Genomic DNA, 14,980 nt, shown 5'->3' with positions numbered 1-14,980 from the left:
TCTAGAGATTTCAAAAAGACTTCCTTCAAACTGGCAGCAGAGGTTAATTTCAATAGCCCTTTCAGCAAATGCCATACACAATCTGTGCAAGTTTATAAATAATTTCTCTCTCTTTCAGGTCTATGATAATGTCCTTACTACAAGTGTGCAACATTTAGCTCCCCTGGGACTGAGTGAGGTTTGAGGAATAAACTAGGCTATTTAATAAACAGATTCATTTTGAACTCTGAAAAAAACTTTGTATATGAATTTGAAATGAAACTTGAAAGTAGTGCTGTCCTTAGAAATGCTGTGTAATGGCACAATGAAGGGCCAGAACTTAAAAGTCCAAAAGAAATCTCAGGCACCCAGAATGGGAAGGGACGACACAGGTCAGTGGATCCAGTTCTCTGCCATCACAGGCACCTATGAACCCCATCTAAGTAGCATTTTCACCCAAGCAATGCCTAGGCAGTCAGATGCAGTGAGGTTGGGTCAGGGTAAAGGATACAACTACTGCTCTGAAACTAATGTCAGGCAGAACTGATAAGGTGACTGGCTAGGTATTTAGTAAGAATTTAGTGAACCACATGACACCAAGTTGGACAAATGACCATCTGACTAGGCATCTTGCAAGTTGAGATCTCTGAACTGCTCTTGAGACTCTTGCAAGGGAATGAGGAGGTCAGAGTTACTATACACGAAATGGCAAATGAATGTGAGATGTCAAAGACCCTCCTTTGGATACTTCCTCCAGAGATCCAAACTGTAGGAGACATAACTACTTTTAAAAGCAGTTCCTGAGAAGGGCCACTGCAAAAACAGACAGAGAAGATGGAAGAAGCACAATGAATTAGACAGAATACCTCTCATTTCTGACTTCCAGGCCTCATGGGTTGCAAGTCATCAAGAGTTTAGGCTTCTGACAAAACTGAAAAAGGTTCTGGCAGGCTCTCAACACTGGTGCCAAATCTGCCTACCAAAAAACATGAATTGTAAAGTCATAGGAAAAAAAGGGGGGTGGGCATTATTCCTGGGTACTGCATTGGTATTTTTGTTAGGGACTGGTGACAGTACCAGATAGGTGCTGTTGGCCAAAGGAAAGCTGTTGTCTTCCTCTCTTCTTAAAGATGCCAGACATGTGCAAGGAATATAAGGTAGTTGTGGAGTCATTTCACAAATGGAGGGTCTCAGTTGTTGAATCAAAATGTTCACTGCCTTCAAAAGGGAAGATCTTCCAGTATTTAGACCTTCCTGAAATATCCCAGCTGCTTGTGCCAGGTTGATGTTCTTGTTGCCCCAGATATGGCCATGGAGAGTATAGGTATACTAGAGTCATCTAGTACTGCTTTCAGGGAAGTACTACCTGTCACCTGCCCTTTGTTTGTTACAGATTTTAAAAGTTCCCCCACAGTCTAGAGGAAGGCAGGTCACTAATTAAGATAGTTTATCATAGTGCAGGTAATTTTATTTTGTGAGCAGTAAGCTGGATGAGGCTGGTAGCCTTCAGGTGCAAACAGGTCTGGCTTCCTTGGGTCTTCGTCCCTATATTTTGGCTTGGGAGGCATTTGCTGCCTGGACTTCGACACATCTGCCACAACAAGAGGTCTGTTCTCACCCACTGCCAAAACATCCTCAAGTCCTTTGGAACGGATTGAATACTCTTTGTCTACATTCTTGGATGTGGCTGGCATGGCAAACCTACCAGGCCTGGAAGCAACTGTGTTCTTCCCTCCTGTGCCACTTCCAAAAGTGTTGAAAATGTGTCATGCATTTAATAAAGTCTTATAATGAGCTGTTCTCTACAGAAGAAGACACTAAGGATTTCACTGTTTCAGAGAAGGATCAATAGTTCTTTGCAACTCAGATCAGTAGCTCTCTTATGTACCTGATCTGTTACTCCTCTCCTGTCTCTCTACCATCTGTTTCTCTATTAAAGGAACAGATGGCCCAAGTCTGAGATTCAGCCCTCTAGCACAGGCAGACAAGGACATCTAGGACATGTCCAGATGAGCACAGACTTTTGGTTCCCTGGGGACAAGTAGTGGCAACACACCTTGCACCGCCACTACTTGTCCACAGGGAATGCCAGTGCCACATGTGCTTTGGCACATGGCAATTTACCCCAGGTGGGGTAGGGAAGGCTGGGGCCAGCACTGGGCTGGCCCTAGCAGCCTTACCCAGGGTCCTGGGAGCCTCCCAGGGCTGCAGCAATGGCTATTCTACTGTGTGGAGGCTGGCCAGCAGCTGGAGCATGGCTCTGGGCAGCCCAGCTCCACTTTTGAGCAGTACTCACTGCCTGTGTGCACTGCTCTGCTTCTTATTTTTCCACAGATTTTTTGGCCCTTGGATATCCAAGAGTCAAAAAAGCCTGCAGGGAAAAAAAAGTGAAGTAGCACACACACAGGTAGCACACCCTGGCAGCACAGAGAACATCTAAATGTGCGACACGCAGTTCCACAGACATGTTTGCGACACCACACTGCATGGCCATGCTTGTCAGGATGCGACCCTAGGGTGCAGGGGAGGCCCCAGTAGCCCTTGCTGACCAAGGGTACCTACAGCAACACAGTCATGGAAAAACATCATGGTTCATATACTCTACACCACAGGTAGCCAACATGTGGTACAGGCAACCTCTGTGTGCGACACACAGCAGATTGGGGAGGGAGTAGAAAGCAAAGTAGTAGACTGGCTCAGGAGCACAGAAAAGGGTACAGAAAGAAGATCAGATCAGGCAGAGGATGGTGACTAGAGTGGCACTGGGGAAGGGTGCAGGACTAATTTGTGAAATGCCTGCCAAGACAGTTGGCCCAAACTGTTCTAGAGGATTAGTGCTTTCTACAGTCCCTAAAGTACTTTGATATCCCTGCTAAATAAGGAGCGAGTAAGATGTTTATAACTGCTCAGACCAGGGTACTGACAAGATTACATTAAAATGTGATTGGAAATTTACACCAATTATATACACAACATACTGCTTGGGGCACATACCTGTGTATTACATATGTGTAATTAAAGACAGATATGGTTAAAACAAAAGGGAAATGACTTTCCATACCACATGCAGCCAGGCATGTCACTTCTATCATAGGAGCACAGAAGTAAGAATGGCAGCTTGAAAGATACAAGCTAGAATTGTTGTTGGCTATAAAACTCATATTCAGGTAAAGTGAACCCAAGCTTTCTGGCATTTACTGACCTCCACTGGAGTGAAAACAGAACACAGTTCCACATCTATGGCACAACTGGCCAGCTGTCTTGCAGGATTTATTTCTTTCCACTGAGAGGTCAGGTATTAGGTTGGATATCACTTGTCCTAGCCAGAACACTTTAGACTTGGCATCACAAATCATGCCATTTTATTACACCCCTGAAAAGGTGCTACATACTTTAACTGAACTGTGAATCAACCAATTTTCCAGGAGACAAAAGTATGAAATTATTTCAGAATAATCCAGTTTACCCATTTGAGTCAATTTCTTGTTTAACCACAATGAGTCAGATTGCTAATGTCCAAAGGCATACCTAAGGGAACCGATTTCTTCTGAAGTACAGCCAGTCTTCTCAATCGTTCTTCATTCCTGGCTTTCAGCTGATTAACACTGAGACTGGAGCTTGAGCGTAAAGAGAAGCTGTCAGACAGTGCAGCCTGGCTGACAGGGACTTCATTCTGCAGATTTAGGAAACGGGGAACGTTTCAGTAAAGATTATGCCACTCCTAAACAGCTACTGGAGAAATGACCAATTCATTTCATACATGTATGTCATCTACTGAACTAGCAGCCATGCAGACTGCTAGAATAGCGGAGATCCACATGACTTCAGCTGAAACCAGAGGCTTAAAAGGAAAACCTTATAGCATAGAGCTGTAGGATAATATCCAATTCCCCTAAGACTTAAAGATTGGCTTGACTAGAAGAATGAAGTTTAATACTCTTTTGAAGATTGGTATTCACCATTGTGACTAGATATTTTGCCAGAAGACAGGGTAAAGATGTACTTTACAGAGTAACTGAATCCAAGTTGCATTAACTTTCTTGAGCAAGAGCTCACTAAGGTGCTTCTCTACCCTGCCTTCTGCCTGACTTCAAACTAACATGGCTAACCACCTGGTTAACATTATGGAGGTCTGACTTTTTGAATCTGGAGATCCCCAGCCTCCAGTCTGCCAACTAGACCTAGCCCCTGGAGGCATGTCATCCAGCCTGCAGGGCTCCCCACAGATCCAAAAATATAGTGGTGCTGAAGCAGTAGCAACATTAATCACCACTCCCCTGCTGCCAAAATTTCCCAAATTATGGAAGCCCTGTGGCCTTGCAAACTAAACCAGGCATGCAGGGTGGTGCACAGCCAACTTGGGTGTGCAGGGCCAGGGGGCCCGCATTGGGCCTGATCTGGTCACGTAGGGCCAAGCAAGGGCAGCACGGAGCCTGATCCTGGCAGGCAGGGCCAGAACTGGACCACGGACCAACTGTATGCCACTCATCTAGCCCATGGGGCCAAAAGGTTGAGCACCACTGAGCTACACAGTTTGAAAACTACTAAACATAAATTAGTTCTTTTACATGTTTAGTTTCCTTTGATTTCTTTGAGTGGCCTGTTGGAACTTGTATCTCCTGTCTCAGACCACAAGGACCCCAGTCGTCTTTCTCCAAACCAATCATTACTTACTCTACTTATGTCCTACTGCCTCCAGTTCATCTCCTTCTTAAAATAAATATTTCAGTCATTTTAATGACTGTGACAGCTTTTCCAGGTCTTTCATTGGAAGGTAAATACTAAAGGGACATGGGGGCATGAAGTGTGGGGAGGAGGGAGAGGAAGGGAAAGTAGTATTTATTTCATACTTACAGTAAAATCCTTTGCTTTATGCTTTAGTCGCCTCCTCTCCCTTGCAGATGACTGGGGTTGTGAAAATAGATAACCTTCTTCTAAAGCAGGAAATGTTTCCCCATTAGTATCTAGAAAAGTGAAAGAGAACAAATCTTTAGACAAAATCGCCAATTTACCTCATAGAATTGATCTGATGGCATTTAGTTTTTAAACAAAACAGTGCTAATATAATATACAACACTCGACTCAGACATGCTAACGAAAGAAACCTCTCTCATCAAGAGGTATTTTTCTTTTGTAGAATAAAAGCTCCTAAGGGACACTGGAACGCTACAAGATGTTAGAAGCCAAACTAGCCCCTGGATCAGATCCGGAACTTAACCGCGTAAGAAAACTGCAAGCTCTGCCCACATTAACCCCTCCCCACACCCCCCATATGCGACTGCATCGCCTTATCACCAGGGATCCTGGTTCTCTGATAAAAAAATCCCCAATTTTCAGATTAAAAAGAATAACCCAAAATCCACAGTTTTCTCCAAGTAAAATGAAACACTACTAATGTGGTATTTCATTTTGATCATGGAAAAATGTGGATTTTGGGTTACTATTTTAACCCGAAAATTGGGGATTTTTTTTAATCAGAGAAAACTAGGATCACTGCTCATCTCCGAGTCCCCCCTTCCCTCTGTTTTGTAGTGTTAAATGGACCCTACATATTTCAGGCGGATCATATCAGTCTGCTCCTTTAAGTATTTTCAATGTTTCCTTTGCTGGGGAAATGGCATCATAATTCATAGAGGAAGTAGCCTACAGACAGTAGCAGCTTTGAAATGCATGTGAAATGGTCCAGGTCTGACCACCTCAGGCTGCCGGATTGCTCCTTAGGTTCAGTGTGTCCATTGCCCCTGCCTTTGTGCAGACAGCAGGTGCAGCTCCTCTTCCACTGTACCTAAAACTGTGCTTCCAGCACACTTGACTTTTTCAACAACAGTCAATTGTGCCGAACTCCCCCCTCACAGCCTTACTACAAAAAAAACAAATTCTATTGTTATGTATTATCTGTTGTGAAGATAAAGAAACTGAGGAACATTTCAAAAGTAAAAAATAATTTTGAGATTTAAAAAAATCCCAAAATATTTCATTTGGACACTCTGTCAATATTTTTTGCTTTGTTCCTTTTTACTGATAGAAGCAGCTTTATGAATTTGCAACTTGTTCTGTGTCACCTAATGCATTTTTTTTTGGTTGTGCACACATACCTGCCCCCTCCCACCCACCACCACCCCCAACCCCCTCCAGGCTCTACTGGGAGCCTCTTTCTTCAGTTTGGAACCTACTTTTCAAATAGCATGCAAAAAAGTTAAAATATACAAATGGTTGATATTTTTCATTACTAATCCATTCTGAAAGAGCAAATTAGCTAGACACCATAAGCTTAAATATATGAGAGCCATAAAGATAATGGCATTTATTAAGTCAACCTAAAGGATTCCAGTATGCCTGCTAAATGTATAAAGCAATGCCATTACATACTGAGTTTCTGAAATAGTTGCATATAATCATGTTCATTTATCATAATACAAGTAGAAGTGGTACCAAGGACAAACATTTACTTCATGTCTGCAGTTTTCCACCAGTATAAAATAATTCATCACAAGCTATTAAAAATATTTTGTTCTGAAATTTAATTTCAGAATGCTTTCAAAGTACAGGACTAACATTAATTTTTAGAGTTAAGGCTCAAGCAAGACACGTAGCACAATGAAAAGTCCCTTTTCCAATATCTGTTTTTCCTGAATTTCACTGAGGATTAATACTATAAGTATATAAGGGGGGTGTATCAGGATCTGGGAGAACACTTGTTCACCAGAGCTCCCCAAGGGATAACTAGGTCTAATGGCCAAAAACTTCTAGAAAGCCGATTCAGACTCAGTATAAGGAAAAACTTCTTTACAGTCCAAGTGTCCAAGGTCTGAAACAGCCCCCCTCCTCTCCACCCCCAAGAGGGTGCAAGCACCTACTCTGGACTCATTCAAAAGGCATTTGAAACCCTGCAGACTTCTTGCTTCTGGCGGGGAGGGGGACACGCACTAGATTCAATGATCCCACAAGGTCCCTTCCAGCCCCTACTAATGTCTATACAATCTATGAAATACATTGGCTTTCCAAACTAATACTGACTTATATTTTAACTTTCTGGCAAGCCAGCTGAAAGACTGATTCTAGCATTTTCCACTGGAAACCTACCAATATTGCTCAGAATTTTTTACTATAAGCATTACAGTATATAATATATACTATATATAATATATATATAATAGTATATAAGCACTATTACAAGCCTCTACAGAAATGACATCATAATTCATAGACAAAGTAGCCCACAGACAACAGCAGTTTTTATTTCTAATTTCACTTGGACTCTTACCACATAAAATCTAACATCTATCAATCAGTAGGTTTTTTTTACAAGCAGCTTTTCAAAACCCTGAATGTGCATTTGGTACTAATGAAAAGGAACTATAAGAATTGACTAGGGACAGACATAGGCCATGACCAGTCATTAATTTCTAGCAGTGGAAAATTTCCACTGCTAGAAATGATTCCAGGACAGGGAGCAGTACAGGTGTTCAGCCTACAACCACCCCTTTTCTCCTGGTCATTATGCCCTCCAGACATCAGTGTAATCCCAGCACTCTTGCAAAAGGTTGAGACCTGGAAGATCTGCCAGAAGAGGCATGTTTCCCCCAGAAGAAATTGAATTAACGCTTATAAGCTTGTCATTTCTATTAGGAGAGTGGTGATTCTTCCAGTAGAAATGTAACATCTGTATGTGGCCATAATATACTGCACGAGACTCCCTGTAAAAAAATCGCCAAGTGCCAGTCTTCCTAGTTCAAATATCTGTTTGTTGCATAACAGAGATGCACACAAGTAGGAACTACTGTATAACTAAACCCATACTTCCATTCTCACTTGTAGTCTGTGAACCAAAGACTGAGGAGCTGGTGTCATCGGGAAGGCTTTGGCTTCCACGACCACAGCCCGCTCTTTGGTGAGAGAGGCAACGAGCTGCTGGGAAGAGATGGCCTCCACCTCTCCCCACTGGGGAGGAGGCTCTTCTCAGCCAGGCTGGCTGACCTGCTCCACCGGGCTTTAAACTAAGCCCCCTGTGGGATGGGGGGGACGACTGCCACTGCTGGCCCGCTGAGTGACCCTTGCAAAGCCAGCAGATCAAGGCACTAAAGGGAGCCCACCCCTGCCCCAGCCCTGGCACAATCTGTGGGCAAGGCAAGAGCCCCCAAGGGGACACTTGCCTGCCTGTACACTGATGCCAGGAGCCTGGGTAACAAGCAGGAGGAGCTCGTCCTCCTGCTCAGTGCAAAGAATTATGACGTCATTGGGATAACGGAGACCTGGTGGGACTCCACCTATGACTGGACCACGGGTATAGAGGGCTATACCCTGTACAGGAGGGATCGTGTTGACAAAAGGGGCGGGGGTGTAGCTCTCTATGTGAAGGAAAGCTACATGTCCCTGCAAGCTGATGTTGGCGACCGGCATGGACAGCTAGAGACCCTCTGGGTAAAAATTCGTGGGGAATTCGGCACAGGGGACACAATGGTGGGAGTCTACTACAGACCTCCCACTCAAAGTCCCGAGCTTGACCAGGAGTTCGCCTGGGAACTGACTGAGGCCGCTTGCTCCAGGACCTTGGTTGTCATGGGTGACTTCAATTACCCGGACATCTCGTGGGAGGATCACTCAGCAAAATCCGAGCGGTTGCAAAGCTTTCTCTCGTGTGTGGATGACCGCTACCTGACTCAAGAAGTCTATGGGCCAATGAGAGGCAAAGCGCTGCTCGACCTGGTACTGGCTACGGGGGACGACCTAATCGGCGACCTAGTGATCGATGGGAAGCTGGGTGACAGCGACCACGAGCTGATCACCTTCACCATCCGCCGTAAAGCTGGCAAGTCAGTCAGCAACACAGAAGTCCTTGACTTCAGAAAAGCCAACTTTGACAAGCTCAAGAGGCTTGTCGGTCAGGCCCTCAGGGACCGTGACCCCAGGGAGATGGGAGTTCAAGAAGAGTGGTTGCTTCTCAAGGAAGCAATCCTCAAGGCACAAGCTAAATCTATTCCAACACGGAGGAAAGGCAGCAAGAGGGCACAGCAGCCCTCCTGGCTCTCCAGGGACCTAGCAGACCTCCTGCGGCTAAAAAGGAAAGCCTACAAAGGATGGAGGACGGGATTCACCTCCAAGGAGGATTATTCTGCACTGGTCTGGTCCTGCAGGGAGCAAAACAGGAAAGCCAAGGCTGCAACTGAACTCCGACTAGCTTCAAGCATCAAGGACAACAAAAAGTCCTTTTTCAGATATGTGGGGAGCCAGAGGAAAAGCAAGGGCAATGTTGGACCCCTGCTAAACCAGATGGGGCAACTGACAACTGACACCCAGGAAAAAGCCAACCTATTAAATAGGTACTTTGCGTCAGTCTTTCATCAGTCCCATGGGACGCCCATGCCTGCTATGGGACAGGGAGATCCGGGTGATGGGGATCCCCTACCCTCCATAAATGCTGACCTCGTGAAGGAACACCTTGAGAAGCTGGATACCTTCAAGTCAGCCGGCCCTGATAATCTGCACCCCAGGGTACTCAAGGAGCTGGCGAGTGTCATAGCCCAGCCCCTGGCATGGATCTTTGAAAACTCCTGGCGCTCTGGTGTAGTGCCCGAAGACTGGAAGAAGGCCAATGTGGTGCCGATCTTCAAGAAAGGGAGGAGAGTGGATCCGGCTAACTACAGGCCCATTAGCCTGACTTCTATCCTGGGGAAGATCTTAGAAAAGTTTATTAAGGAGGCCATCCTTGATGGACTGGCCCAGGCTAACATCCTAAGGGATAGTCAGCATGGGTTTGTTGCAGGTAGGTCTTGTTTGACCAATCTCATTTCCTTCTATGACCAGGTGACCTATCACCTGGACAAGGGAGAAGAGATTGATGTCATATCTTGACTTCAAAAAAGCCTTTGATCTGGTATCCCATGATCACCTCTTGGCCAAACTGGCCAGTTGTGGCCTTGGCTCCACCACAATCCGCTGGCTGGGAAACTGGCTCCGTGGTCAGACCCAGAGGGTTGTAATCGATGGCAGTCACTCATCGTGGTGGCCTGTGACCAGTGGGGTCCCTCAAGGCTCTGTCCTGGGACCCATCCTGTTCAACATCTTCATTAATGATGTGGACATTGGAGTCAGGAGTGGACTGGCCAAGTTCGCCGACGACACCAAACTTTGGGGCAAAGCATCCACGCCAGAAGATAGGCGGGTGATCCAGGCTGACCTGGACAAGCTCAGCAAATGGGCGGACGAGAACCTGATGATGTTTAACACTGAAAGATGTGGAGAAGCTTGAGAGAGTCCAGAGGAGAGCCACGCACATGATCAGAGGTCAGGAAAACAGATCTTACGATGACAGGCTGAGAGCCACGGGACTCTTTAGCCTCGAAAAGCGTAGGCTCAGGCGTGATCTGATGGCCACCTATAAGTTTATCAGGGGTGACCACCAGGATCTGGGGGAACGTTTGTTCACCAGAGCGCCCCAAGGGATGACTAGGTCAAACGGTCACAAACTCCTGCAAGACCGTTTCAGGCTGGACATAAGGAAGAATTTCTTTACTGTCCGAGCCCCCAAGGTCTGGAACAGTCTGCCAGCGGAGGTGGTTCAAGCACCTACATTGAACACCTTCAAGAGTAAATTGGATGCTTATCTTGCTGGGATCTTATGACCCCAGCTGACTTCCTGCCCTTTGGGCAGGCGGCTGGACTCGATGATCTCCCAAGGTCCCTTCCAGCCCTAATGTCTATGAAATCTATATGCCGGAATATGTTATGCTATTTGAAAATAAGTTATGAAAAGGAGGGGGGGAAAACAGATGACAAAAACAGTGCTTTTATTTGTATTTTTACATTGAATGCAAGTTTTTCTTGCAAAGCACACTCTAGATTTACCCTTCACAGCCAGAAGCATCTTCAAACCAGAAGGCTATGGAGAGTCTACTGTCACCACCTTACTTGGGTTTGCCAGAGTACCCCATCTTTTGATATTTATTTTGCAGACTACAAGTTCTTTGGGACAGGCACTACCTTAATACTTTATACCTACATCTTACATACCACTGAGCATCCTTTCACAATTTAAATAAGTGAAACATTTTCTAGTATGAGAGGAGCCTGAGTGCAGGATACTCACAGAATCAAGTAGAAAGATTCCCCTTGTAGAGATTCCCACATTATACCTTGCTTTCCAGTATCAGGTAATTAATACAAGGAATTTAAGTAATTTCCCAACACAAAGTCTGATTTTATAAAGACAGACGCTAAGTATTCTTTCCCTTAGTTGGATTCAAAGAGGCAACGGCTACACATTAAAAAAAAAAAATGCACCAAATGCATAGTTTTTAGTTTCATAATAAAATCTACAGGCATACAGCTTCTGTATCTCTCTTGCTGTTAAAGAATACAAGCTGCAGGCTTTGGGACTTTTGAGTGGTATTGGGAAGAACCTTAACAGCCAATTAGAGGAAAACATTTATAACTGCTCTTTGTATTGCATACCACATAAGGCCCAACCATCCCAACTTCTGCAAAGCATTAAAAAAAAGACATAAGTCCAACCCTCAAAACACTTAGTTATACATCTCATTTCACATTGGACTACGAAAGTTACATGACATCAACAAATTAAAAAGAACATAACTGATGCGCCTCACATTGCTCCTCTGTGGATTCTGTGAAAGGAGGCACAACACTATATAGAATCATGCTGTTAGGCATGTGGAGCAATAAGAGACCAAGAAAGAACAGAAAAAAAGCCTGTCAAATCTTTGTAAATGAATACTGTGATCAGGCACCCATAAGTCATATAAACCTTCGGAGCCCGAGAGCAAGAATCCTCAAATACCATATTTACTGAATATATTGACAAGAACGGAAAGATCTCATGACTTGTTGATTTCAACACTGAGGTAACTACTCCACGTATTAGGTGCTGAAGCAGACTTCAGTGCCTAAGTGTAATCCGATTCATCCTGAAAATCAACTGTCATCTCCGTGCTAAAACCAGGTCACAAAAGCAGCAGCTCAACTATCTTTTGTATTAAAAAAAATTCAGGGTCCCAGCACAGTGCAATATAATGTACTAAGTACCTAAGTCTACTGAAGCATTTACCATATTTATTTGAATCCAAGACAAGTTTTTCCCCATTTAATGCAAGATGGGAAAACCCCTCGCCCTGGCTTTGAATACAAGGCAGCAGGGGAGAGGGCAGCTGCTGCCCCTCCTACTCTGCCCCAACCCGAGGTCAGGGCTGAGGTTGGAGTTGCAGATGCTGCTCCCTCCTCACTGCTTCTGCACCCCAATCTGCCCTGCCCGTTGCCTCTGCCCCTGCCCACCACCTCCTCCATCACAGGCTTCTTGCTCCAGTCACTTACCCTCAAGCTCTGGTATGGCCTCAGCCCTGCTCCAGCCCAGCCCAGTAGCAGCATCAACTGGCTCTGGCCTGAGCTCCAGCTCTAAGGCTCAGCCGGAGCTGCCGTCACTGCAATAACTGGGCTGGGGCTAGAGCAACCGCATGCTGGAGCTGGAGCTGGAGCAGTAATGGGGAAAGAGAAAGGTGCCAGCAAGCATAGGGGTGGGTGGGAATAGCAGGGGGCAAGTGTTAGGGCACACAGGCTTGAGGACAGGCAGGAGGTGGTGGTAAGGTGCCAAGGGGGTACAGGGAGATGGGAAGAGGTAGTGTTTGGGCTGCTTTACTCCCCTACCACCTGACACCCCCACCCCTCATCTGCCCCTTTACCACTGTTTTTCCTGCTGCAGTGGTGGGTGGGGACAAATTTAAGATGACCTTCCAATAACTAAATACTGATAACTGCTAACCCCTATGAAACGGTCTAGTGACTTGAGATTTTTAGAACAGTAGCATAATCACTTTGTCTATAGTTGCCCAGGTTGGTAGGGCTGTCCTATGGTGGTGGTTTGGGTAGGGCTCCATCTGTTCGCTTGGCAGGGAGTTAAAAACACTGAAAGGCAAATAATTTGTTTTTGCTGTGAAAATTTCAATTTTCTTTTGTCTATCAAATGATACATTGCATAAAATGACACACTGCATAAAAAGTATAAATACCACTAAAACTCACCAATAAAAGCACTCTCAGATTCCAATAGTGATTTTTTCAAGAATTCACTGGAGTCATTCCTGAACTACAAAAGTAAAAACAAAAAAAAAAAACACTCAGTTCAGCTGTATTAGTGTCTCTGGAAAGGTGGGAGGGTTCCTAATATTTTTAAGTAAAGTAAGTAATAGGACTTGTGAGTGAAAGGTGCCAGATGATAAAGTACTGGATAAGATAGGACTTTGCACATGAGAAGTAAACAGCACAAAATAATGCTTTCTAGTATACTTCAGCCCTGCTCTTTGGTAAAAATGGTAGAATTTAAACACATAGTTCAGGTTCTCCTTAACTATTCAGATTTTGATTGCTTTTCACAGCAGTCCTCTTTGCTAACATTGCCTACAAAAACAACAACTGTGAGTGTGCTTTTTGTAATATGGACACATTTCCATTAGAAACCAGATCTAATTTGCTAATGTATTCATTTAAGCCACTAAATATGCTTCTGCCTTTTAGGCATTATTCAAAAAGGCATGATTCTAAACTATTATAATATCCAATCCCTGATATTACCACATTTTCTAGGACTAACAAACTTATTATTTATTTTATCCTTATTATGCCCTTTGAAGTTTGAATTTCTAATGAACAGGGCTGCAACAATTTATTACAGAATTAATTCTGAAATGCAAATCTCTGTGTTGAAAATCACTTTAATTTCTACCTACTTTCATTTCAAAGGAGAAAAGAAAGTAGAGGCAGCAGGGAACTGAATATTTACTGTAAATCAAAGGTCTAAAGACAACTTCAGTAGCTGTCTAGAGCTATAAAAGTGCAACAGTATTCTGTGCACGCAGCAGCTCTGCCAGCTGTGTCTACAAGTCACAGCAATGATCTAAAAGCTACTGCTTATGACATTCCAAGGACTAGATTCCTTACAGCCTTGCACCCCGCCTGCTAGCACACACCTGTGAAACATGGAGGCACAATATTATACCCCAGTGCAGAACAGGTAGAGAATTCTAATTTGACCACACTTTATTCAGTTATTCTAATGGAGTCAGTGTGTACACCTCTTGGAAGAAAAGAAACTACTTCTTTATTGTCTTCCACCTTGTTTAGTCCTGTACACCTGCATAAAGTGTAAATGCTACCGAAGTAGTGTTCTCCACCAACTCACTCCAATTACAGTATCTACTTCCATTCTGCGCAGGTGCATATGGCAATACAAGGTTCAAGACAGTGAAAAATTCAGCCATAGGTATAGATCAAGACATGGATTGGCAACAGAGCCTATTTCCTGGTTCAATGAAGAGACCTGGTGACTTATTTGCTATCGCTAAACTTGCCTCAACACTAAATACAGGTTTCCCTCACTTTATGTTGTATATGCGCTCCTGGAAAACGGCGCATAACTTGAATTGGCATAAAGGGAACCCACTTTACAATGTAACAAACAGGGATACGTTCCAAGACCTCGACTGTACTGACCCCAAGACCCAGTTCTACTACTTTTACATGACAATTTTGGTATTCACCAACAGCAGAGATGGTGAAGTAAGCTAGCGGGATACTTAGAAGCCATAATAGGGACGGCAACTACAGAAACACATGTCGCAGACAACATGTGAGGAGCACAGATCCACACAGGAGACTATATTCTGGTGCACATCACTCCCGCAACACACCACACACAAAGCAGCTGACTGCAGGTTTCTACCACACTAATCACATAAAAGTGATTTACCTCGCATATAACGAATTTTGATATGAGTCATTGCACAAGAGCAAATTCACACATACAAAACCCACATAAAGCAGGGGAAACCTGTAGATAACAAGCTTGAATAAATATAGTCCTATATTTCAACAATACACTAAAGTACAGTCAATCTCCAATTCACACTAATTCAACCACAAAGTTCTCTGTATCTGAGAAAATGCAGTGCAGCAAATTGAAATAAAAAAGATTTCTTTTCTTTTTTTTTTTTTT

The 14,980-nt window shown here is 44.1% G+C and overlaps 1 protein-coding gene across 10 annotated transcripts in view; it reads right to left on the bottom strand.

Annotated features, from left to right (window-relative positions):
• Positions 1-14,980, bottom strand: part of CSPP1 (centrosome and spindle pole associated protein 1) — a 106,207-nt gene that overhangs the window by 6,299 nt on the left and 84,928 nt on the right. For 9 of the 10 annotated variants that reach the window (XM_090040104.1, XM_090040107.1, XM_090040106.1 and 6 more), the window contains 3 exons: positions 13,012-13,075; positions 4,834-4,943; positions 3,508-3,652 (listed from right to left, as the gene is read on the bottom strand). In XM_090040104.1, coding sequence (XP_089896230.1) covers positions 3,508-3,652; positions 4,834-4,943; positions 13,012-13,075 — 319 coding nt within the window. The remainder of the gene's footprint in view (positions 1-3,507; positions 3,653-4,833; positions 4,944-13,011; positions 13,076-14,980) is intronic. The other variant, XM_090040112.1, reaches the window with a different exon arrangement.

The sequence above is a fragment of the Crocodylus siamensis genome, chromosome 3 (assembly GCF_052110815.1).
Source record: "Crocodylus siamensis isolate JL-2025a chromosome 3, ASM5211081v1, whole genome shotgun sequence".
In the NCBI taxonomy this organism is placed as follows: domain Eukaryota; kingdom Metazoa; phylum Chordata; order Crocodylia; family Crocodylidae; genus Crocodylus; species Crocodylus siamensis.
The sequence above is the reverse complement of the archived record's forward strand: the minus strand, read 5'-3'. Positions and strand labels throughout refer to the sequence as shown.